The following is a 24,213-nucleotide window of genomic DNA, read 5'->3' on the forward strand; positions in this document are numbered from 1 at the left end:
ACAGTACCAGCGACACCCACGACCATAATGGAAGAGAAAATAGTCTAGAAGAATTCGAAATCCCACGATAACGCCGGAAGAAGTAAAGAAAGCCTTGGGAGATATGCAAAGGGGGAAGGCAGCTGGGGAGGATCAGGTAACAGCAGATTTGTTGAAGTATGGTGGACAGATTGCTCTAGAGAAACTGGCCACCTTATATACACAATGCCTCATGACCTCGAGCGTACCGGAATCTTGGAAGAACGCTAACATAATCCTAATCCATAAGAATGGGGACGCCAAAGACTATTATAGACCCATCAGCTTACTGTCAGTTGCCTACAAACTATTTACTAAGGTAATCGCAGATAGAATCAGGAACACCTTAGACTTCTGTCAAGCAAAGGACCAGGCAGGTTTCCGTAAAGGCTACTCAACAATAGGCCATATTCACACTATCAATCAGGTGATAGAGAAATGTGCGGAATATAACCAACCATTATATATAGCTTTCATTGATTACGAGAAAGCGTTTGATTCTGTCGAAACCTCAGCAGTCATGGAGGCATTACGGAACCAGGGTGTAGACGAGCCATATGTTAATATACTGAAAGATATCTATAGCGGCTCCACAGCCACCATAGTCCTCCATAAAGAAAGCAACAAAATCCCGATAAAGAAAGGCATCAGGTATGGAGATACAATCTCTCCGATGCTATTCACAGCGTGTTTACAAGAGGTATTCAGAAACCTGGATTGGGAAGAATTGGGGATAAAAGTTAATGGAGAATACCTTAGTAACTTGCGATTCGCTGATGATATTGCCTTGCTTAGTAACTCAGGGGACCAATTGCAATGCATGCTGACTGTCCTGGAGAGGCAAAGCAGAAGAGTGGGTCTAAAAATTAATCTGCAGAGAACTAAAATAATGTTTAACAGTCTTGGAAGAGAACAGCAATTTACAATAGGTAGCGAGGCACTGGAAGTAGAGCAGGTAGTGACGGTGGATCCGGATCATGAGACGGAAATATAATCAGAAGAATAAGAATGGGCTGGGGTGCATTTGGCAGGCATTCTCAGATCATGAAGAATAGGTTGCCATTATCCCTCAAGAGAGAAGTGTATAACAGCTGAGTCTTACGAGTACTCACCTACGGGGCAGAAACCTGGAGGCTTACGAAAAGGGTTCTACTCAAATTGAGGACGACGCAACGAGCTATGGAAAGAAGAATGATAGGTGTAACGTTAAGGGATAAGAAAAGAACAGATTGGGTGAGGGAACAAACGCGAGTTAATGACATCGTAGTTGAAATCAAGAAAAAGAAATGGGCATGGGCAGGACATGTAATGAGGAGGGAAGAGAACCGATGGTCATTAAGGGTTACGTACTGGATTCCAAGGGAAGGGAAGAGTAGCAGGGGGCGGCAGAAAGTTAGGTGGGCGGATGAGATTAAGAAGTTTGCAGGGACGACATGGCCACAATTAGTACATGACCGGGGTCGTTGGAGAAGTATGGGAGAGGCCTTTGCCCTGCAGTGGGCGTAACCAGGCTGATGATGATGCGAGAAAACTTCGGTTCTTTCATGAGCAACTCAATTGGGCTGTGTGATTCACTCACTTGAGAACAAGCTACTCATTTTTATTTCGCAGGTCGCTTCCATGCTTCCAGACATATATATGTGGCTAAAAATAAACAGCCGTGGTAGGTGTTCCATACCTAAATTTATTGAACCATGAATGGAGGCTTGATATGGCAGAAAAGATACAGAAGCCAAAAAGATGTGGGGATGCCAAACTGGAGTTACCACACTCTACTCTATTTCATACTATCAGCGAATGCTGCAAAAGCTATGCACATAATGTGCTCATTCTCCTCCTCGCGTTTCACAGTGTACTTGGACTTCGATATTGTTAGATATGGCGCCGTTTCCTGAGGCTACTTCGAGTTCCCCAGACCACATCGAATCGCAGCACAGCTAATTGAGGAATGCAGAAGCAGGAAAGCACATTCCAGAGGAGCGCCCGAGCAAACAAGTTGAAGGCCACAAGACACGTGCAAACAAGTTTGCGGCCCCCAGGTCGTGTGCCGCCGAGGAGCTATTCAATGCTTGAATTTTCCAGAAAGCGAAGGGATAGCAGGGCATTGTTGGAAGTGGGTGCCAAACCAAGACGGCGGTAATGCGCCGTGACAGCCGGACGTGCCGGGAAGGCCCAAGCGTACCTCTTCATCGCCTTTGAAGAACACATTAGCTACCGCTGCGCGGCCGTAGCACCGGGAGCAGGTGGGCCCTCGGACAATGGAGCATGAGCACCCCGCCCCCCATTCTCCGCCTTGGAAGAAGCGCATTGCAAGTCTGCGAGGCAAGACCGCAGAGAGCCGCCGGGTGTGACACCGCGACACGGGCGCCTCCCATTGGCTGAAAATGGCGTCATCTGAGCGGACTCTCCCATTGGCCAAACATGACGCGACTTCCAGTCCTCGAAGGGTTTAAAAGAAACATTCCAGAGAGACCAGAGCATTCCCTGATTCACCTCTCTCAAAACTTCTTGCCGCGGGCCGCAGCGTCCGAGTTGCTGCCGGCCCGTAATGACTGTCCGACTCTTACTTGTCTCTCACCTCCTTGTAAATAATGTAAAATAAATACTCCCAAGTTCGTTTTCATCCCGAAGTCCGTCCCTCAACCCCAACATCTGGTTGGCAGCGGTGAGCTCGCCTCCGAATGCATCAGCTGGTGGCAGCGCTACGGATGAACCTTCGTCGAGAGAGATCCTGAGGAACCGGGAAGAGCGAAGAAGAGAGAGCCTTCGTCGAAAGAGGTCCGAAGAAACTGGGAGTAGCGAAGAAGAGCGAGCCTTCGACCCAGGGAGTCCGGAGGAACCGGGAACAGCGGACGAATGAACGGGATGGCAGGGTTCAGCAACCGTAACTGAGCGCGTGGTTTTTTTCCTTGTGATTCGCCAGACTCAAATGTTGTGTGTTCATTTTGATAGTTCTGGGAATCGGGAGTTTGATGCATTGTGTGTTTGCACAAATTAATTAAGGAAAACAGTTTTAACCACCTGTCGGGGCAGCTGCCATGGATCTTAGAAGGTTGACGAGGTTGGACTTGTTGGTGTGCGACGATTTGGGAGTTGAGGCGGACGAACGGATGAGGACGCCAGCTATCATAAAGGCGATTAACGATAGTGGCAATGATGACAAAAGCATTGAGCTTGCTTGAGAGGTGATACAGGAACCACGAGAGCGTGAGCGTCGTGTACGTGTGCGAGAGCGTCGTGAACTTAAGAGTGAGAGTAAGCGTGAAGAACGCGAGAATGAACGGAAGCATGCGCTTCAAGAACTTCCTCTTAGGTGTGAGCGTCACGAACGTGAGAATGAACGCGAACGTGAGCGAAAGTATGAGAGAGAGAAGGCAGCACTGATCAAAGAGATACAGTATTGTGATCAGTTAATGGCACAGAGACAACGGCTGTCTGAGAATTCTGTAGGTAGTACAGAGCGAAAGAATGAGGCAGCATCGAGCGGATTTTCGCCAAAAGTCGACGAGAAGAGTAGTGCCTGTGAGATTAGCTGCAGATTCATCGGAAAAGGGAAAAGGCTAGCTGCTAACGATGCCTTAGTGGCAACAGAGGCCGTTAAAGGCCGCAGTGAGAGCGACGAGGTGCTGTGCCAACAGATGACTGTGGAGACAGCTAGGCCAGCTGCGAACAAATTGGCACAGTTACCGCGCGTGTGCGTCGCTGGTAAGGTTAGCAAGGTTGCTAGCGAAGAAAAGGGTACTGCTGACCCGACAGAAGCGAGCACCCATGTAGGGCCAGATCTGCGTGCAGGAGTGAAGTGCGAGCTGGACGATGCAGTTGAGGGTAATTCTCAGGATTGCGAGCTGCGTAGCTCAAGAGAATACAACTGCATTGTTCAGGGATCGGTGCGGCTCTCCGCCAGTCTAGATAGCCTAGATAGGGATGGTTCAATTATTAATCATTCGGACTGTGCGCGTGAGACAGCGATCGATACCGACGGGCTGTGTGCCGATGCACAGCGTGAGCTGGGCAATGTAGCAGAGGGCAGTTCGCAAGAGTGCGAGTTGTCGAACTCGAGTAAAGCCTGCTGCATTGTGCCAGAGTCGGTTGAGCTGTCTGCCAGTCGAGGCAGAGAGAGTGTTGATTTAAATGAGAATCAATCAGACTGTGCGGGTAAGAGACCGATCCGGGCCGACGAAATGTGTACCGGCCAGCACGAGGCACGAGAAGGCGACATGAAAGCGAGTGCAAAGACAAAGCGCCGTAAAAAGAAGCGCGGTAGAGACCGAAAGACGGTAACTAATGTAGCGCCCCCAAAGATGGCGAGAAACCCAAGAGGGCAGGGCGCGAGGAAAAAGGTGCGGTCGTCAAGGACGATGTTGACGCATCCAGAACGTTCGAGCCACCGGTTAAAGGGGGACCGCGAAGCATGTTCTGCGCGGACGCGGACAAAGGGCACGGGGTAGTTAAACTCCTTGTCGTTCCGTAGTTCTTTTCAAAGTTCAGCGTGCAGTTCGAAGAAACGCAAGGTGGCAGGACGAGACCAGGTGGAGAGTAGCGACGCGGTCGATCAAGTTTGTGAGGAAAGCGGGGCGCCAGGGCGCAAATTGGCAGGAGACCGTAACGTATTGGGGAAGCTGATAGTGAATCAGCCCTTTTGTTGTTCCCCGGTAGCCAGAGTAGCTTGCAAACCGCGACCACCTCGAGTCCGACTCAAAGTATGAGTCAGACATAAGCGTTTGGAAAGGGAGGCCAAGATCGCTTCCATAGAAATAAAGTGTTTTGTTTTTTATTTTGAGCATCGGAAAGTTTTCGGGAATTGAGACTAGGATTTCTTTCAATGTGTAAAGTTTGAGCTTTGTTTGTGTTTTCGTTTGAGAAGCCCCGAGATTTGAAAGATGAGGTTTGTGTAAACATGTAGTCTCGCGAGATGTTCATTAATAAGTTCATAGGCTTTCTTTTTTGTGTGTGTGAGTAACCTGAAGGTCAAGGTTATCGTTGAAAGGCCTATCGAAACGCGCGTGAGTTATTTAACCTTCTTTCTTTTTAAGTGTTTTTGGTTGTTCTAAGGTTAACCGCGTAGTTTTCTGTGAGTGCATGAGTTGCACTGAGAGGCGTTCTTAGTTCCATTAGCGCATGTCCTGTGTGGACGGAAGGAAGCAGATTTATGACTGGGTTGCTCATGTGTGTTGAGGGCAGCCGTATTCTGACTTCTCTGATAAGTATGCGTAGAACGAGTTATTAAAAGACGCATTATTTTAAGCGTCCTGCGGTGTGTGTAAATCCCGCAAGTTTATATGTTCGTTTAAGTGACGTGTCCTGTAGGACTTTCAGGGAAGAAACGTGAGTAAGCGTAAATGAAAAGTTTGCCTACAACGCAAGTACGCGTTTTCTTTAGTGACCACAAGGCTAGTGCGCTTGTGATTACGTACTTGTGAGGTTGACCAGATTGTTCAGTGGCACCAATACGTGCGATAAGTACGCCACTGCGATAGATAGGAAACATGCTGTTCGTGTAGATAGGCGACTTAAGTTATGTTCGGCTGTTTTCATTTGTTGTTTGCATCGTCAACGACCCTTTTGTTTTGCAACAACAGTAGTACTCTGGCCTTGTCGGCAATCGAGGAGAAATGGATAGCTGTTTGGAAGGGTGGTTGGAACTGTTGTCAAAATTGGGGAAATAAAAGATCGGGGTTCATTTTGACTCAGTAATAGCCTGGCGAGTCAGGGGTGAAGAGCCTGCGCTTACACGCGGGGCAGCGCTGTGTTGTTTTGTTTGTTTGACGTATGTTCTCCAGGGCCCAGGATCCCGAAGTTCGTCAAACGAGGCTCGACACCAATACCCTGCAGGTTCTTTCAGCGTTCCTCATGGCCAGCGAATTGAGTTCACCGGCCATTCAGAACAACCGGGGCGAGGATGAGCTGTTAGATATGGCGCCGTTTCCTGAGGCTACTTCGAGTTCCCCAGATCACATCGAATCGCAGCACAGCTAATTGAGGAATGCAGAAGCAGGAAAGCACATTCCAGAGGAGCGCCCGAGCAAACAAGTTGAAGGCCACAAGACACGTGCAAACAAGTTTGCGGCCCCCAGGTCGTGTGCCGCCGAGGAGCTATTCAATGCTTGAGTTTTCCAGAAAGCGAATGGATAGCACGGCATTGTTGGAAGTGGGTGCCAAACCAAGACGGCGGTAATGCGCCGTGACAGCCGGACGTGCCGGGAAGGCCCAAGCGTACCTCTTCATCGCCTTTGAAGAAGACATTTGCTACCGCTGCGCGGCCGTAGCACCAGGAGCAGGTGGGCCCTCGGACAATGGAGCATGAGCACCCCCCCCCACATTCTCCGCCTTGGAAGAAGCGCATTGCAAGTCTGCGAGGCAAGACCGCAGAGAGCCGCCGGATGTGACACCGCGACACGGGCGCCTACCATTGGCTGAAAATGGCGTCATCTGAGCGGACTCTCCCATTGGCCAAACATGACGCGACTTCCAGTCCTCGAAGGGTTTAAAAGAAACATTCCAGAGAGACCAGAGCATTCCCTGATTCACCTTTCTCGAACTTCTTGCCGCGGGCCGCAGCGTCCGAGTTGCTGCCGGCCCGTAATGACTGTACGAATTTTTCTTGTCTCTCACCTCCTTGTAAATAATGTAAAATAAATCCTCCAAGTTTGTTTTCATCCCGAAGTCCGTCCTTCAACCCCAACAATATGCAACACTTGCCATATGGAATAACTACTACTAGTACTACATATATTACAACTACAACTTGTGGGTTAGGCTTACACATTATTTGTGCACTTTTCACACGTCCCTTACGCAGTGTATCATGTGTTGGGTAGTGTAGCCGCTGGTCGTAGATATGTGTCACTCCAGTGGTAAGTAGGTTCAAGTCTGCGACACCTTTAATGTAATAGGTAGTACCTCATACTGTGTGAAATTAAAGCATGACAGAATGTATGAAATAATTTATGAGATAATGTTACATTGAATTGAATGACACATATTTGTATCTATCTTTTACACGTGAAGCAATAAATTTTGGTAGCCAATGCAAGCTGTGAGAGAACCCTCTCACCCTTCGTAGCATTGCTAGTCATGTATGACACAGATTACTTATGTGTTACAGGAGAACCTCATTGATACGATCTCGCACCATACAATTTCCCGCACCAAAGTTCGCAATTGTGAACACAAAAAATTACCCAATCCAGCAACACTTCTTTTTAACTGGTTAATATGCTCCCGGGAAACACTATTTATCGGCAGCAACGTTCAGTAAGTCGCCAAGCTGCGATCGCATGACACATTTTCTGATCACAAGATCCCACATGAACAAGAAAAGGTATAAAGCATGCACAATCAAGAGCAGTAGGTGCCCGCCATGGCAGCTTCCTTGCATTACTTGCCCACACATGCCATGTGAAAACTCCAGCACGCACTCAGTTTCCTTTACTGGCACCAGCAAATCTCCTTCGCCGCCATCACACGTTGCATTCAGGGATATCGCCGCCGACCCTATTGCAATAAGTATCTTCACTAATCTGTTTCACAGCATGCGTGTGGGCATAGTGCCATTGGAAGCATATTGCATGCACTGGATGTGCGAAAGCACATTAAGAGCAGCCATGTCTTGAAAATATACTGGTGCTCTGGTTTGGCCATGAAATTGGGGAAGGAAAGCTTTCACCTGTATTTTATTTGCTAGCATCCAACCTTCTTCAAGAAATAAATATGAATAGAGTATTGAATGAGACTACTATGCCAGCCTGAAGTGAATAAGTGTAACTCTTCACTGTACCTTTAATAACAACATATATGCACAATGCTACTAACAATTACAAGTCTGTGTAAGCCAGCTAGTACTTCCACTTTAGCCGCAAGTGACCAAGCAGCTCCTGCAGGAGAACAGCTATTACACGTCTGCGTTATCAATGATAGCCATTAGCTTGCAGCATTCTCCTAATGTACCACTGGTGCCACATGAACCAATTCCGTGACCAGTCCATGGCAGCTCCACGAACTTGCAACTGTGGCAAGGAAGAAGGGAATGAGGACGCTGCTGTGGCAGTCCTGAGCGAGTGATGCTCTCGGCAGCACGTTGCCCTGATGGCCTCACATTTTTGCACACACCTGTAGCACAAGCTTGTTCTGATGGGCTGGCAACTGTCGGGCAGGTGACTCAGTCTCACTGCAGAAGTATGACGCCATGTCACAGGCGGCAGGTATACAGTGTCCACTGTGGCTGGGCGTACTGAATGTGTATACAGTGTCCACTGTTGGCTGGGCGTACTGCTTCTTACGCATCCAATATGGAGCACTGAACTGTTCCCATCGTCACTGCCTCCAGCAAAACTGGTACTCTTCGGTTGCTTTTGTTTTTGATGGATTACATTGTCATTCTCTTTCGATGCATCCTTCAAAATAGTTTTTCTCAGTTCTTTGCTGATGTTCAGTGACCTTGGCTGTGGCTGGCCACTTTCAAGTGTTCTACCTTTCATCCTTACTGCTAACTCTGGATCCAACGATGGTGGTTTGCGCTTTGACTTGTACACAATTCGACGCTTATTTTCCATGGTTTCTGCTATTTTACTTGATTTGTCAGCACCCATTTTCAGAGAATCATTGGTAGCATTTGCTTGAGCAGCGCCATGCCTTTCCTTCGGCTTGCTCTCTTCAAGACCTAAACTACACATCTGTGGCTGTAAGGAGAAACTATCAGATTTTTCAATGTCCACCAGCTCTCTGCTGTTATCTTTAGACACCGAAGCCTGCACATTAGCTTCCTGCTGTCCCTCGCTGGTCTTCTTGCACGCACTTATATCAGAGTGCAGCACATGGGTGGCTTCCTCTGTTTTCAGTTCTTGCTTTTCGTGGCTAGAGACAACCTTTTCGATATCTACCACCGGTGAAGAAACGCCACTTAACTCCCATTTTTCATTCACATTGCTTTGATCATCTGCTGTAACAAACTGACCCACAGGTTTCGTTCCCTCTGCCTCTTTATGCTCGTCATGGCTAGGAATTGCTTCATCCCTTGAAGAGGATGCACAAGTCTTCTTAGACCCTCGCTCAGCAACGGCAATATTCAGTGACCTGCCAGGTTCAAAAACAACACCGTATGCTTTGCTGAATGCCTCCTTCTCCTCCTTAATGCGGGCTGCCAGTTCCTTGCCTATTGAAGGATCTGGTGGCCACTCAAGGATAGGCTGGATACGTGGAGGCACCTTGCGGCCCATGAGGATTTCTTCAAGTTTCAGTGGAGAGTACATCATGGGCTGCAGAAGACTCTTCTTGACTTGACATACACCCTGCGTTGGTGACAGTTTGACGACTTTCACAGATGACTGCATTACCTGTGCACATGCTTCCTTGGAATCACTTTCTGGGGACGATTCAACTGTGTAAATAAGCTGCTGCATTGTTGGTGCAAGCAGTTTTCTCGAACCATTATCAGCAGGTGGCAGCACTGTGTTCACTGATGGTGGCATTGCCTCTGCAGAACCACTCTGAGAAGACAGTTCATTTGTGCTTATTAACTGTATCAACTGCGCACATGTTACCTTGGAAATGTTTTGAGCGGACATTTCAGCAATATCAGAACTACTTTCTCTAAAGCTGTCTTCTTGAAGGCTTGTGACAATATCAGAACCTGTTTCCTTGGTGCTGTTTTCTTCAAGGGCTGTGTCTATATCAGACTCTGTTTCCTCAGAGCTGTTCTCATCAAGGGCCATGACAATACCACAACCTGTTCTCTTGAAGCTGTTTCCTTGAAGGGATGTGACTTTTGTTGAAGTTATTTCTACCACTGGCGCACTCATTTCGTCCGCAACATTTGTGCTTACATCACCATTCAGCTTGATATTGCTACTCCCACGTTCAAGGCTTGGAAAACCTGCAAACCACGAAAGACAACTTCATGAGCATGTCTTTGGCAAATCAGCCACCACAAGCAAGAAAATAACCAGCAGCCAACCATGAGCCTTCGAGGCCAGGCCTACAGATGCCTAAAACAACCAAATACATTATTCACTTCAGTCTTGCAAGCATTAAGCCATGTGTCACATCAAAAACAGCAACTAAATCCACCATGCTGAAAATAACTTGAGCAGCTATTGCTAATTTCAAAGGTTTAACCGCTGGGCTCTGCTTCTGGCTGCAGGCACTAAATGGTTGCATAGCAGCAAGAGCTAATACATCTAGCGAGATGACGTTAATCTGGACCTAGACTGTACATACCAAGTACTAGACAGTCAAAACAAGAAACCCTTCAGATTCCATGTTTAAAAATGTCTATATAGTGAAGGGTGATCAGTAAGCTTGCCTGCAGATTACACAACGGTGATTCTGTCACCCACTTAGTATATTATGTAATAAACATGCAGAGAGGGCTGAGGAAAGAGACAAATGAACACATTAAAATTTTTGTTTTTACACTGCCATTTCCACAATATATATTACCTGCCAAGGTGACTCACGGCTATGTCACTCTGTCAGAACAGCCACTTTTGTAACATTGCAATGGGGGCAAAAGGCAAGAACGTCCATGTACACCCATATTTATTTATAAGCACAATTAGGGAGCCTAGATGGTCAAACTTAATCTGAAGCCGACTGCTTTATTTATCACAGCCCAATCACAACTCATTTGGGACGTGAAAGCTAATCAGTCAGTTATATTTACATCTGTTTAATTAATGCTATTATTAGTGCACGACCAAAATTATGTTCTTACCTCAGGTAGAAAAGGCAGCCACATCACAATGTTCATTTATTACACTTTTCTTCATTACGCACTCTCTCAAACTTGTTTTTTCACATGTAATAAATGTGCCTTACTAATAGTTAACACCTCATTAGCATACTTGCTACTTGCACAATTTTCTGGTGTTTGATACATTTACTAAAGCCTAGATCAAATTAATTGCTGCTGGGATAGGATCAACACGCTTGTAGAGCACTGGTGCATCAGAGTTCTACCTAGACATCTCACTCTTGTCGTTTGTGTTTATACACAACTGTGCTGTTCATGAGTTAAGCCTTGAATTGCTGCCCCCATCCTCCCTACCCTTGATTCAGCTCCTTGTAACTTTCTTTTGCGAAACGTCAATATCTAGCTTTGAAGGTAAGAGATTGCAGCCTGATGAAGCCCCTAACACTGTGTACAAGCATTTTCAAGATAAAAAATTGGAACAACGTTACAATGTTTTATTCGTTTAACTACCCTCGTACTGCAAATTTTGTAATGGCTGAGGCCATGGCGGTGTTTTACATTTGCGTGCAGTGTATTCTGACATGTGGTGTGCATTGTCAAGCTGCTTCAAGGTGCAGATGTCCTTTATGACAGTGAATGTGCAATGCTGACAGTGTAGACTATGCTCAGGGTGTCTACAAAGTTGACATTTCCAAGTTCCCTGAGTGACACAGAACTTTGTTTTACGTCAAGACAGGCTGACACTATGCCACCCGATGCTGTCACTCTCTAGTAAGCATGCTAGGAAATGACTTAATTCAGTTTAAATAGTAAGGAGTATCATTTATTTTATATATAAAAAGATATCTCTAGCGAGGGGTTAGTAAAATGCACAGCAAATAAAATAACTTTGAAAAAAAATGATAAAAGTCATTGCAAATCGAGTGGAACATTCTCAAAGATTAATAAAAGCAAGATGCATACATAAACAAATGTTTTCGAATATCCAGTTCAGTCACGAATTATGATCGACTGTCGATACATATGTGAGAAACATACGTGGTGCTCGAGACTCCACTGAAAGCAAATCAAGGTGATAGAATGATTTTTTGAGCATTTTATGATGAGTCACTACAATTACAGAGTAACTAAATATTTTAATATTGTAAAGTAAGTCATGCTACGCTTCTTCATAAAAAGGATTAAATCCCCCACTCTAATTACATACACAAGTTATTCATTAGCCTCAAACATTTCAAGAAATAAAAATATATGTATATTGCAAGGTTTCTATCGACATGCCCCACATCAAACGTCACGTAAAACATGGTAGTGCCTTCACCAAAGCGATACTCTGTAATGATACATATCACTCAGAAGCAAAATGGAAGTAATTTAGGTTAACAGAATGTTCCATTTGCCAGAAGCTTAATGTTCATGCTCTATTTCTTGCTACCACTGCACAGAAACGACAAAAATAGGCCGCGTCTACAAACGTGCACGCCGTGACTGAAGGTGATATGAGCTACTTTTATCAATTTATAGCAAGCTCACTGGTGTGAGGCCCAAACTTCACCACAAATGAGATTCTCAAGAGCTGGTGTGTCAACCTCAACTCTCCTGACATACTCTCAGCCCGCACAGAACAGCTCAGTGTTGCATTTCACTGCTTTAGCATTTTTTTTTAATGCGAGGGTAAATGCCTCAGGGCATACAGGGGTATGGGATGGGGGTGAATAAGGATTAAATGAATGAAAAAAGATTTGCTGACCTAGTGAAGTCCAAGAGGGATTGATAATGCAGTCCCTGCATCCAAGCAGTGTAATTGCTCAGATTATGCGGCGCGAGTCCCGCTGCTGCGAGGTGCCGGAGCCTCATCGGTTTCAGTGCAGGGCAAACCCACAGCAGGTGGTGGACGTCGGCTTCAGCATTTCGCAACTTGCAGAGTGGACACTCAGGACGAGGATATAACGGGCGAAAGTGCGGCCACTTCCTAGTCACGGCAGGAGTGAGGGCGAGCCCGCTCAGGTGTCGTCATTTTTGGCCAATGGTAGGTGCCCGTGCGATTGTGTCACACCCGGCAGAGAGGGTCACTCCTTGGGCCCCAATTGTCCGAGGATTTACTTCTCTCTGCGGTATTGCCTTCCCGGCTTGCAATGCACCATCACAATAGGCGGATGGGGGCGATGCTGCCATGGTTTCACAGTGCATTACAGCCGTCTTGCTTCGGGACCCACTTTACCTGGAACAGTGCCAGGCTCTTGCTTCACTTTCGGGAAGAGTCAAGCAGTGAATAGCTCCAGATGCGGTGTACAAGGTGGGGGACGCCAACTCGTTTGCACTTGCTGCGCCTCGGGAATGTGGTATATGTGCTTCTGCGCTCCTTAATTAGCTGTGACGCGATTCGATGTGGTCTGGTGAACTCGAAGGAGGCTCAGGAAAAGGTCCCGTATCTAACAGTGACAATACAGATCCCTGGGGTACGCCACGAAGAGGGACAAATGAGCCGATGGCGTCACCACTGAGGCGAATCGCAAAATGTCGGTCTTCAAGGAGCGATTTGACAAAATTCCGTACTCTAGGGGGAAAATGCAGCATGTCTATTGAAGCCAAGATGGCAGCATGACTGATGTTATCATACGCCTTTTCGACATCCATAGCGAGGACAGTACGGACACTGTGGCTACGAGTTGACGATAAAACCGAAGATGCCAAGACAGCCAGCCCATCTTCAGTACCTATGGATGGACGGAAGCCAATTTGAGCAGGGTGGTACAAACTGTGGTGCTCTAGCCACCACGACAGTCATGTGGCTAGCATTTTCTCAGCAAGCTTGCACAACGTTGACGTTAGGGAAATGGGTCGGAAGTTGCCAAGGTCAATTGGTGGCTTGCTTGGTTTCGGAATCGGGATCACAATAGCTGATTTCCAGCCTGGAGGGACAACGCCATCTAGCCATACCTTGTTAATGGTGTCGAGGAGTTGAGGCAGCACAGTGGAATTCAGGTTCTTGTAGGCCTCGTAAGTAATTGAGTCTGGACCCGGTGCTGTCTTGTGACTGGTACCATCTATCGCTGCAAGCAACTCGGGCATGGTGAAAGAGCTTGCAATCCCCTCGGAGTCTGCTGTAGATGGTAACCTGTCGATATGTGTCAGAATGCCTGCCAAGGAAGCACCATTGGCTGTTTGAGGCAACACGTCGTACTGCGGGAAAAACTTCCGGGCTGCTTCTCTGGCGAAATCATCCAGTGACAAGCCAGCAGCGAAGCAGGCTGTGGCTGCCGCGCCTGGACGGCAGCAACCGTGTTCCATGGCACGAAATGTTCGCCAGAGAGAATTCGATGTCTTGGATGAAAACCACTCACACCACGTATTCCAGTGGCTCCGCGAGAGGTCGCGTTCATACCTGCGGGCCTTAGCAGTAAGGAAATTCAGTCTTGTACGTGCTTGTGCAGAAGTGGGGTCTCAGGATGCGGCCAGCTCAGCTTGTCTGCAAGCAGCCCACAAGTTGAGCAGGCCGATATCTGGTGCCAGTCGATCGACGTCTACCCAGCTGATGGTTGTAGCTTCATTGAGCGCACTTTGTATGCGGTCAACAAGTAGTGGTGACGAGTCCCCAGAGGTATCTTGGAGTATGGAGCGAAAGGTGCCCCAGCTGACCACAGAACACTTGCGGCGCAATCGGCGGGCCTGCGACAGATGAAGGCTGATGACGATAGGGTGGTGGTCACTACCCCAGCAGTCGGGCTCCAGGTGCCAAGTGGGAGTGCCGGGACCCGACCACCACATAAGATCTGATGCGTATGTTGTACGTCGAGCTTGAGGCACAGCCCGCGTTGCTGAATTGGGATGGTTCAGTAGTACAAACAACGCATCCGCGAAGGCGTCCCACACACGCCTACCTCGAGGGCTAGACGTAGGGTACCCCCAATCTGGGTGAGGGGCGTTGAAATCACCACCAACTAAAATAGGACACGCTGGGTATTGGCGACGGACATTCACTAACCAGCCCAGATTAATTCTTGAAGAGCCACTGGCTGGTCTTATGTAGTATGACACTACCACAACAGTTGCCTTGGGTAACTTCACAGCTAATGCCACTACCTCCTCATATGAGTTACACCAGTTTTCAAGAGAAAGGCAGACCTGAGGATAGTGCACATCAACATACACTGCCGCCTTTCCTGGAGGGGCAGCTGTGTGCACGCGACGGTCACTCATCGAAGGAGACACATATCCACTCAAGCCCAGAATGGCAGGCAAGGCGTTGGTCTTCTGTAGTAACAGGGCCCACACCTGCAGCTTGTTCAGACGTAGACGGGATTTAAGCTACCCCACTTTCGTGGAGAGCCCTCTATAGTTCCACTGAAGCACACCACAAACACCTGTGCCCCCCCTTTTGATTAAGAGTCCAGGCGTTGTAAAATCACAGATGTCAGGTTGGATAACTGGCTGACCATGAACCGCAATAGGGATGTTGTCGAGTTATCCGGCAACAGAGCTGAAGACCTGGTAGACTCTGCGACCGATACAGCAGGGCGTGACAGAGACGATGATGCAGCGGAATCGATAGTTGTGGTGCGAGATTCCACTGCACGTCGCCGATGCGCAAGTAGTTCGCGGTGCTGTCGGAGCTTGGATACATCTGCTAAAAGGCGGGCAATTTGATTGTCAACTGCTGCCATATCATCACGCGGATGTTCCGGCCCGCTCTGCTCCTGTGTAACCAGCGGGCGACGGCGGTCTTTGCGAACTTTGTCACTGTAAGTCTGTTGGGAATGGGGTGCAGGCGGGTCAGGCTCGGAAAGCTCTGGCCAGTCGTCGTCATCCCACTGGAGCGCCACAAACCTGTTAGATGTCGGCACTGGTTGTGTAGCAGCATGCTGAGGCCATTGCTTATGAATCCCGCGACGAACCTTCTGAGTGGCCTTTTGCTTTGTGGGACAAGTTGGAGAAGTGATCTCGTGGTCATCGGTCTTGCAGAGTCCACATCAGTAAGACACTGCGCCAGCTAGTACAACTTCATCTGGCGCTGTAAATGGGCAGGATCGGCGCATGTGGCCCAGTCGGAAACAGTTGTAACGATAGACGACACTGGGTTTATATGGCCGAGGTCATAGAATGCAGCCATAGTAGTACAGGCGGGCTGGGGGAGTTGGTGGGCCCTGCAAGGTGACGATGCTAGAGCACCCCTTTCCCATGTAACGCGCTTGAATGACACGGTGAGTAGGACAGTAGAGCTCACGCTGGAGAGCAGTCTGGTCCTCGCCAACGTCAACATTTAAACGACACAGCACTGTAAATCCGAGCCCTCTACCAGGTACACCTGGACAGGCATGGTGGCTTTGCTTGTTATCGAGAGACGTTGAAGCGTTTGCAAACGCTCAAAAGCAGCCAATGTCGGGAGCCACACAGCGATGGTATTTGACTTCTTCCTGGCCGTGAAGCCGCGGAAGCCCGTGGTGCCAAGACAAGCAACTAGGTTCGCCTGAATAATCCTGTTCGGAATCTCCATGAGGCTTGTAAGGGCCAGAGCTTTAACGGTTGCTTTATAGCAAACCGAGCGCAGTGTCGACACAACTGGGTGGTCAGTTGTTAGACAGGAACGCTTGCCTTGGGAGCCGCTGTTGGCCGAACACGAATCTGGTGCAGATTGCTCCGAAGGACGCTTCTGAGAACCATGGGGGGCCGGACGGCACAGATGGTAGTGCATAAGACAAGTCCATAGGGGTACTCGTTTCGTCATGCACAACAACTGGAGCCCCATTCCTGATCGGTGTCTGGGAAGCCATCGCCGGGCTCCGCCCTGAGGGCAGATCACTCATGGTCTGATGCGCATTTTGGGAAGGTGATGGGTGGGCTGGGGGGGGGAGAGGGGGTAGCAGAAGGACTTGGAGCAGGAACCAGGAGCTGGGATCCAAGCTCAGGTGTCAATTGTGCAGCCGGTAACGCCGTCGTGACGAGCGGCACCAGCGAATCTACTGCCGCCAGCGCGTCACCGGAGGCACTAGGCCTAGTCCCGGAGTACAATTCAGCTGCAGGGCCGATGGAGTGACATTCGCTGAATGTCAAAAAACCAGACTGCGCATGAGCGTCCGGAGCGTCCTCAGATGTCTTGGGGTCCAATCTCTTGATATATGGAACGTATTTATGCGGAAGGCGAGATTTTTCACAGGAGGGGTGAGCAGCCACCTTAGCAGGGAAACTTCGTTGTCCCACCCTTAGTGAGTTTATTTCAGTTTGGATGAGGAACACCTGCATTCAAAAAACAAAGTGTTGGCTGACGCTGGAATGTAGTGAGTTTTATTCGGTTTGGATGAGGAACACCTGCATTCCAGCGTCAGCCAACACTTTGTTTTTTGAGCTCAAGCTCCTTGAAAAAAGCGTCGGCAGGCATCCTTTCCTGTTCATTCCTCAATGCGTAGGTCCTTTCTGTTCTCGTCCTCCTTCTACCGCGCGTTCGCCCCATGGACCATTAGCAGCATCCTCTTCGTCAGCTCGGTATGGTATCAGTCAACGTCCGATTTTTCGGACGTTGACTGACACCATACCGATACCATACCACACCAGCCCCTAAGGGCTGCGAAAACGTCCGTAAAAATGAATGCATGTCTTTTACTCCCTGTGAAGAAGTACACACAAAGTACTGAGCGCAAGAGCAGACGACATTGCGGCCGTCCTCAACAAAAGGAAAAGAAAGACGAGGGAGGCTCGTGCAGCGCATGAGAAGGGGCTCGCGCAACGGGGATCGTTGGAACGCCGGCACGACTAGGGCCGACGAGCCTCCGGAACCCACATCTAGTTGTGAGGTTCACCTGACCGAGCGTCCGTCTTCGGGACAGGGAACGCCTCGGGTCGTTGCACGGCACGAGACCCTGGAACGACCTGCTGCAGCCTTGAACCCGCATCTACGCGCGAGGTTTGGGAGAGCGAGCGTCTGTCGTCGAGACGAGGAGCGCCTCGGGTCGTTGCCTTGCACGAGGCCTCAGGTCAGCCTGCCGGCATCTTGTAACCCGCTTCTACGCGCGAGGTTCGGGTGACCGGGCGACCGAGTGGCCTGTTCTCGTCTGCGGAGCTGTGGGCCGTCAACCTTCCCTGCACCGTGCTGCTGTGTTTGCTGTTCCACGCCGGCCATCACTCTACCAGCGAGTGTCCCACCTCAAGGACTCTACGCCTCACCCCATTCCGGACTTCAACCGCAACCTTGTGAGACAATTTTTTCCTGTTTACGAACAACTGTGTATGTGTGGGGCTAGTTTAAGAAATTCTTCGTGATTATGTGCAGTCTAATATAATTGTCGTGTGTTTGCTAATCATGCACCGCCTCCTCCATCTTCTTCGCGTCACACGCTTTGCAACGTGACGATCCTAAAAACATCACATATCTGGCGTCCGCGACAGGACCGCTCTTACGCTATCGAGAAGAGCAGCACATTGCATATGCGTGTCTGACGGGTGAGGATGGAGACAGACAAGCTTACAGCAATTGGAAAAGAACTGGGGTTGACTGGCCCGGCACTGAAACAATGGGTAGACGAAGAGCGCGCACGCGAAAGGGAAGCGCGTGAAGCACGTCTGGCTGAACGCAAGGCAGCAAAAGAAGCTGATGCCGAAGCGCTAGCTAGATTAAAGGCTGAAAGGGAAGTGCTCGAGCTCAAGTTAAAGTTGAGGGAGTTAGACGCGACAGCGGATAACATGAGTATTGGGCAGCTTACAGAGAGTGTGCATGTAGGTGCTACCGAGAACTACCAAAGTCCGCAGAAGCTAATCCCACCATTTAACGAAGAATGTGATGAGTTGGATGCATAAATTCAACGATTTGAGCGCGTCGCAACGAGCCAGGGCTTGCCCCAAGACAAATGGGCCCTATCGCTGAGCCTCTGTTTGACAGGCGTAGCTCAAAGTGTTGTCGGCAGAATGGCACCGGATCATGCCATGGACTATGCGACACTAAAACAAACGCGTTTGCAACGCTTCAGATTCACGGAGGAAGGCTACCGAAGAAAGTTTCGGTCAGCGAAACCCGATAATTCCGAAACTGGTAGACAGTTTGCCGGTCGTCTATTGGGATACTTCGATCACTGGCATGAAATGGCCAATACAGACCGGACATACGATGCTCTGCGGGACAAGATTGTCTCAGAACAGTTCCTGATGACTTGTCATGAGAAACTGGCAGTCTTTTTAAGAGAAAGGAATTGTCAGGGACTTGACAAGCTAGTGGAAGCTACTGATCACTACCTCGAGGCGCAAGCATTAGTCAACCTTGGCAAAGGTAAAAACGAGAGAGAACCTAGCAAGCCACCAGGTCAAGCTCGAACTCCTGAGCGACAAGAAGAAAAGGAGAGACCACGCTGCTTTCTTTGTGGTAAGCGCGGTCACAGAGCTGCTGATTGCTGGACCAATAGGAAGGGTCCAAATACAAATACATCTTTCTGTGGAAAGTGCCGCCGCACTGGGCATAAGACAGGTGACTGCCCCAAAAAACCCAACAGTACTGAGAAGGCTTCGTGCTCGATGCAACAAGTAGACATGTCCAAGGCAGTAACCGAAGAGACACAGACCTTGCGTCGAGTTCCTGGAAAATTGGAATGCGGGAGAACGCAGACGCGTAAACAAGACGAAAAGTCTATGCCTACTGCCGAAGGTGTGCTTGAAGGACATCCCGCTACTGTCTTGCGAGATACGGGATGTGACTCTATTATTGTCAAGAGGTCCCTTGTACCAGACAGTAAGCTGACAGGAAAAATTTCCTCGGTGTGTCTCCTGGATAGAAGATTGTTGAAGCTACCTGAAGCAACTGTGGAGATCGCGTCACCGTTCTTCACAGGCAAGACTAATAATATTTGGGGTTTTACGTGCCAAAACCACTTTCTGATTATGAGGCATGCCGTAGTGGAGGACTCCGGAAATTTTGACCACCTGGGGTTCTTTAACGTGCACCTAAATCTAAGCACACGGGTGTTTTCGCATTTCGCCCCCATCGAAATGCGGCCGCCGTGGCCAAGACTAGAGTTTTATGCATGGACAATCCCTTATATGATGTCCTGGGAAATGTGAAAGGCGTACGGAATGCCTCCAATCCTGACAATGAATGGAAAATACATCTTTATACACCGAGCGCTGCGGATGATTGCTCTAGAGCAGAAGGTGGAAACGGTTCTACTAATGAATCCATCTCTGCTGACATTTTATCATCGGCTGCTAGTGAAACCAGGGACAAGTCGGAAGTGGCGGCGACAACCAGACAGCCAAGATAAAGTCCGCCTTCATTACCAGTACCAGCTATAAACCCCCTAGACATCAGCCCAATCGACTTGAAAATCAGACAAAGGGAGGACAGCAGTCTAGGTAAATGCTTTGAAGCAGTGGACAAAGAGATGAAGACTAGGTTCGCCGACGTCCAATTCTTTATAAAGGAGGGAATTCTTTTCCGAAGATACACACTGCGGTCAAAGAAACAAATGGAACAGCTTGTCGTACCCAGAAGCCTTCGTCATTTCGTGATGAAAATGGCTCACGAAGGGATCCTTGCCGGACATCAAGGAATAAAGCGAACCACAGACCGTGTGAGCGAAGAGTTCTACTGGCCTGGATTCCAATCAGACATCACGCGATTTGTTAAATCGTGCGATACGTGCCAGAGGACTTTTCCCAAACATCTAATAGGTCGGGTACCATTGGGAAATATTCCCGTCTTTGATAGCCCGTTTAAGAGAGTTGCCATTGACATTGTGGGACCATTAACTCCCATGTCAGAGAAAGGGAATAAGTACGTTCTGACAATGGTCGATATGGCAACGCGGTATCCTGACGCTGTGGCACTGTCAAGCATTGAAACAGAAAAAATAGCTGAGGCACTTCTAGAGATGTTCTCTCGTGTGGGAGTCCCACAGGAGATAATCAGTGACAGAGGCACATCATTCTCGTCATGCCTGATGAAGGAACTGAGCCATCTTCTCTCTTTTACGCAGTTGCCAACAACTCCATATCATCCGATGGCAAATGGCCTTGTGGAGAGGTTCAACGGCACCCTTAAACAAATGATAAAACGAATGTGTCAAGAGAGCCCGAAAAAATGGGACCGGTGCTTGGCACCATTGCTTTTTGCTTATCGCGAAGTCCCTCAGTCAAGTCTGGGTCTTGCACCCTTTGACTTGTTGTATGGCCGTTATGTCAGAGGACCCATGGCGATATTGAAAGAATTATGGACAGGTGATCATCTTGATGATGACACAAAAACCTCATACGGGTATGTAGTTGAGTTACGGAAGCATCTTGAAGACACTTGTCGTTTGGCAAAGGAGGAGCTTCAAAAAGCAAAACTTTTACAGAAGAAACACTACGACCGGAAGGCCAGACCATGCCATTTAGCTGTTGGAGACAAGGTTCTGCTACTGCTGCCTTCGGACAACAACAAATTGATTCTTACGTGGAAAGGGCCATTCACGGTACTTGAGAGAAGAAATGACGTCGATTACGTTATTGACCTCGGTACAAGGACGGCGCTATTTCATGTAAATCTACTGAAGAAGTATGAGGAACGGCCACTTATATCCCCGCCATCCCCGGAAGAGTCAGCTGCTTGTCAGACTAGTGACACCGAAAATGAAGATCGACATGCGTACCGTTTCAAGAAAAAGAATCGGCGGCCTACACGAGTCTGTCGGAATCGCTCTCTCATGGTGTTTTAAACATGTTGTCTAAAGATGGTGTTGTAAAAGCATGCACTTCAAACCAGTGCATCGAACAACATTTGCTTGCATGTTAGTTTTATGGATTTTTTTTTTCACCCTCAATCGTGGTGTTGTGTCTCGTTAATGTTGTCATATGCCGAGTGTGCGGTGCTCGAAACTCTAGTGTTGTAGTAATTTTTATGTGTACTCTTACATGCCGAGTGTGCGGTGCTCGGAACTGTAGCACTGTGGCAATATTTATATGTACTCAAACGTACCGAGTGTGCGGTGCTCGGAACTGTGGTGCAGTGGTAATACTCTTGTGGTGCGTGTGTGCTACGGTGGACCAGCAGATAGCGAGTACCCTCAAGTTCTTTGAATGAAAGAACTTTCTTAAGTAGGGGGTGATTGTGAAGAAGTACACACAAAGTACTGAGCGCAAGAGCAGACGACATTGCGGCCGTCCTCAACAAGAGGAAAAGAAAGACGAGGGAGGCTCGTGCAGCGCATGAGAAGGGGCTCGCGCAACGGGGATCGTTGGAACGGTGGCACGACTAGGGCCGCCAATCCTCCGGAACCCACATCTAGTTGTGAGGTTCACCTGACCGAGCGTCTGTCTTCGGGACAGGGAACGCCTCGGGTCGTTGCACGGCACGAGATCCCGAAACGGCCTGCTGCAGCCTCGAACCCGCATCTACGCGCGAGGTTCGGGAGAGCGAGCGTCCGTCGTCGAGACAAGGAGCGCCTCGGGTCGTTGCCTTGCACGAGGCCTCAGGTCGGCCTGCCGGCAACCCGCTTCTACGCGCGAGGTTCGGATGACCGGGCGACCGAGTGGCCTGTTCTTGTCTGCGGAGCTGTGGGCCGTCAACCTTCCCTGCCCCGTGCTGCTGCGTTAGCTCTTCCACGCCGGCCATCACTCTACCAGCGAGTGTCCCACCTCAAGGACTCCACGCCTCACCATATTCCGGACTTCAACCGCAACCTTGTGAGACTATTTTTTCCTGTTTACGAACAACCGTGTATGTGTGGGGCTAGTTTAAGAAATTCTTCGTGATTATGTGCCGTCTAATATAATTGTCGTGTGTTTGCTAATCATGCACCGCCTCCTCTATCTTCTTCGCGTCACACGCTTTGCAACGTGACGATCCTAACAACATCACACTCCCATTAAAGGCTCCAATTGCCACACGCACATCCGAAAAGGTCTACCAGAGAGTGAAAGAGGGAAGAAGGAAAGGCAGGGAGGGTAACCCGACTGAGTCCAGTTTGCTACCCTACACGTGGGGAGGGAAATGGGGAGAGAAAGAGAGAGAAAACATGAGTCTATACCACACTTTCACATGCACTAAGATAGGTGTAAGATGTCTATAGTTGGGCACTCAAGTCTGTTGCCTTCAGATAGTGATTGATTGTGCCGTGCTGGCTCAGGAAGTCCATGCTGAGAATTATATGTTGTGAGCACTCCTGGAGGACAACGAGTGTTGCAGGGTATATCTGGTCATGAACTGTAATTCTTGCCGTGCAGATTCCAGTTGGCATAATCAGGTGTCCTCCAGCTGTCCAGATTTCTAGACCGTCTCATGCAGCCTTGACTTTCTTCAATTTGGTGGTGAAAAATCCACTTATGATGGAGTAGTCATCTCCAGTGTCTATAAGAGTGGTGACTTCATGGCCGTCGAGAAGCAGGTTGAGGTCGGTGGTTTGTTGTCTTGCGTTGAAGTTAAGGCGTGGCATCAGGTAATGGCTGCGTCGCATTGTCCTAGTGATGTTTTGTCGGTCAGTCAGGTCTTCTTTAGGTGCCGTTTTCTTTTCAAGGCTTTGTTCGGGTGGCGCAGTGTCGTCACTACGTTGTTGAGAAGTTCTTTTCAGCGTCTTCAGCGGTAGTGGAGGATCTTTGGCATTGCAACGAACAGCAACCGCACCTCCGTCGGTTGCGGCCTTTAGTTTTCGACATATGTATGGTCTTACGAAACAGTGACAGGCCAGTTCCGTGCATGGTTGGCGCTGCAGCAACAGGTAACATCTTGGTGACAGTGAATGTGAAGGATGTCAGGGCCTCCACTGCATTGCGGCGATGTAGACGATATGTCACGCGGTCGCTTGCCAAGCTGTGGATGCGGCACATTGGCAAAAAACCCTCGCAGTCCCAAGTCGCTGTATGGGTATCGGTGGTATACATGGCAGGCTTGTCCGCAGTGATAGCAGAGTAGGTGGTGGTCTGGAGCTCACCATACATGTCTGCCTTGGGTAGCTGCACTTGGCGACAGGCAGACCAGCTGGTGGCTGCGGACAACGGAACTGCGGTACTACGTGGCCCTGGCGTGGGCGCAGTAGGAGACCCTGGTGGCGGGCGACAGCGGCATAGGTCATCGCTTCCAGCTGGGGCTACAGCGAATCCAGTTGCATCTCAGGAACTCAAGAGTGATCGCTCAACTTCTTCTTTGATGATGTCAGCAATTGAGGCCACCTGAGGCTGCAACCTTGGAGCTTCTGCAGTTTATCGTGAATGACCACTCTGATGGTCTCCTGCAGGTCGTTGGTGCCGAGTGCTACACAGAGCTACACAAGCTCTGTGTAGCTTGTGGCAAAAAGTTCAGCAGTTGTATTGCCTTGTCCATATAGTAAGCGTCTTCTCAATGGTTATGACCTCGGAAACGAATTAAGAAACGGTTTTGTGCGGGTTGCGTATCAATCTGGCAAAGAGCTCTTGCTTCACACCCTGCATCAAGAAGCAAACTTTTTTTCTTTTCTGACATGTCGAAGTCGGCATGTCTGAGCAGGCAAGTCATTTCCTCAGTGAATATCCCAACGTTTTTGTTCGGTAGTTCTACTCAGGTTTCCAAGAGAACT

The 24,213-nt window shown here is 48.9% G+C and overlaps 1 protein-coding gene across 1 annotated transcript in view; it reads right to left on the bottom strand.

Annotated features, from left to right (window-relative positions):
* Nucleotides 1–7,764: 7,764 nt before the first annotated feature.
* Nucleotides 7,765–24,213, bottom strand: part of LOC135898312 (probable ATP-dependent RNA helicase DDX20) — a 109,087-nt gene continuing 92,638 nt past the window's right edge. The window contains exon 10 of the mRNA XM_065427193.2: nucleotides 7,765–9,889. Coding sequence (XP_065283265.1) covers nucleotides 7,926–9,889 — 1,964 coding nt within the window. The 3' untranslated portion in view covers nucleotides 7,765–7,925. The remainder of the gene's footprint in view (nucleotides 9,890–24,213) is intronic.

Source organism: Dermacentor albipictus, chromosome 5, assembly GCF_038994185.2.
Source record: "Dermacentor albipictus isolate Rhodes 1998 colony chromosome 5, USDA_Dalb.pri_finalv2, whole genome shotgun sequence".
Classification (NCBI taxonomy): domain Eukaryota; kingdom Metazoa; phylum Arthropoda; class Arachnida; order Ixodida; family Ixodidae; genus Dermacentor; species Dermacentor albipictus.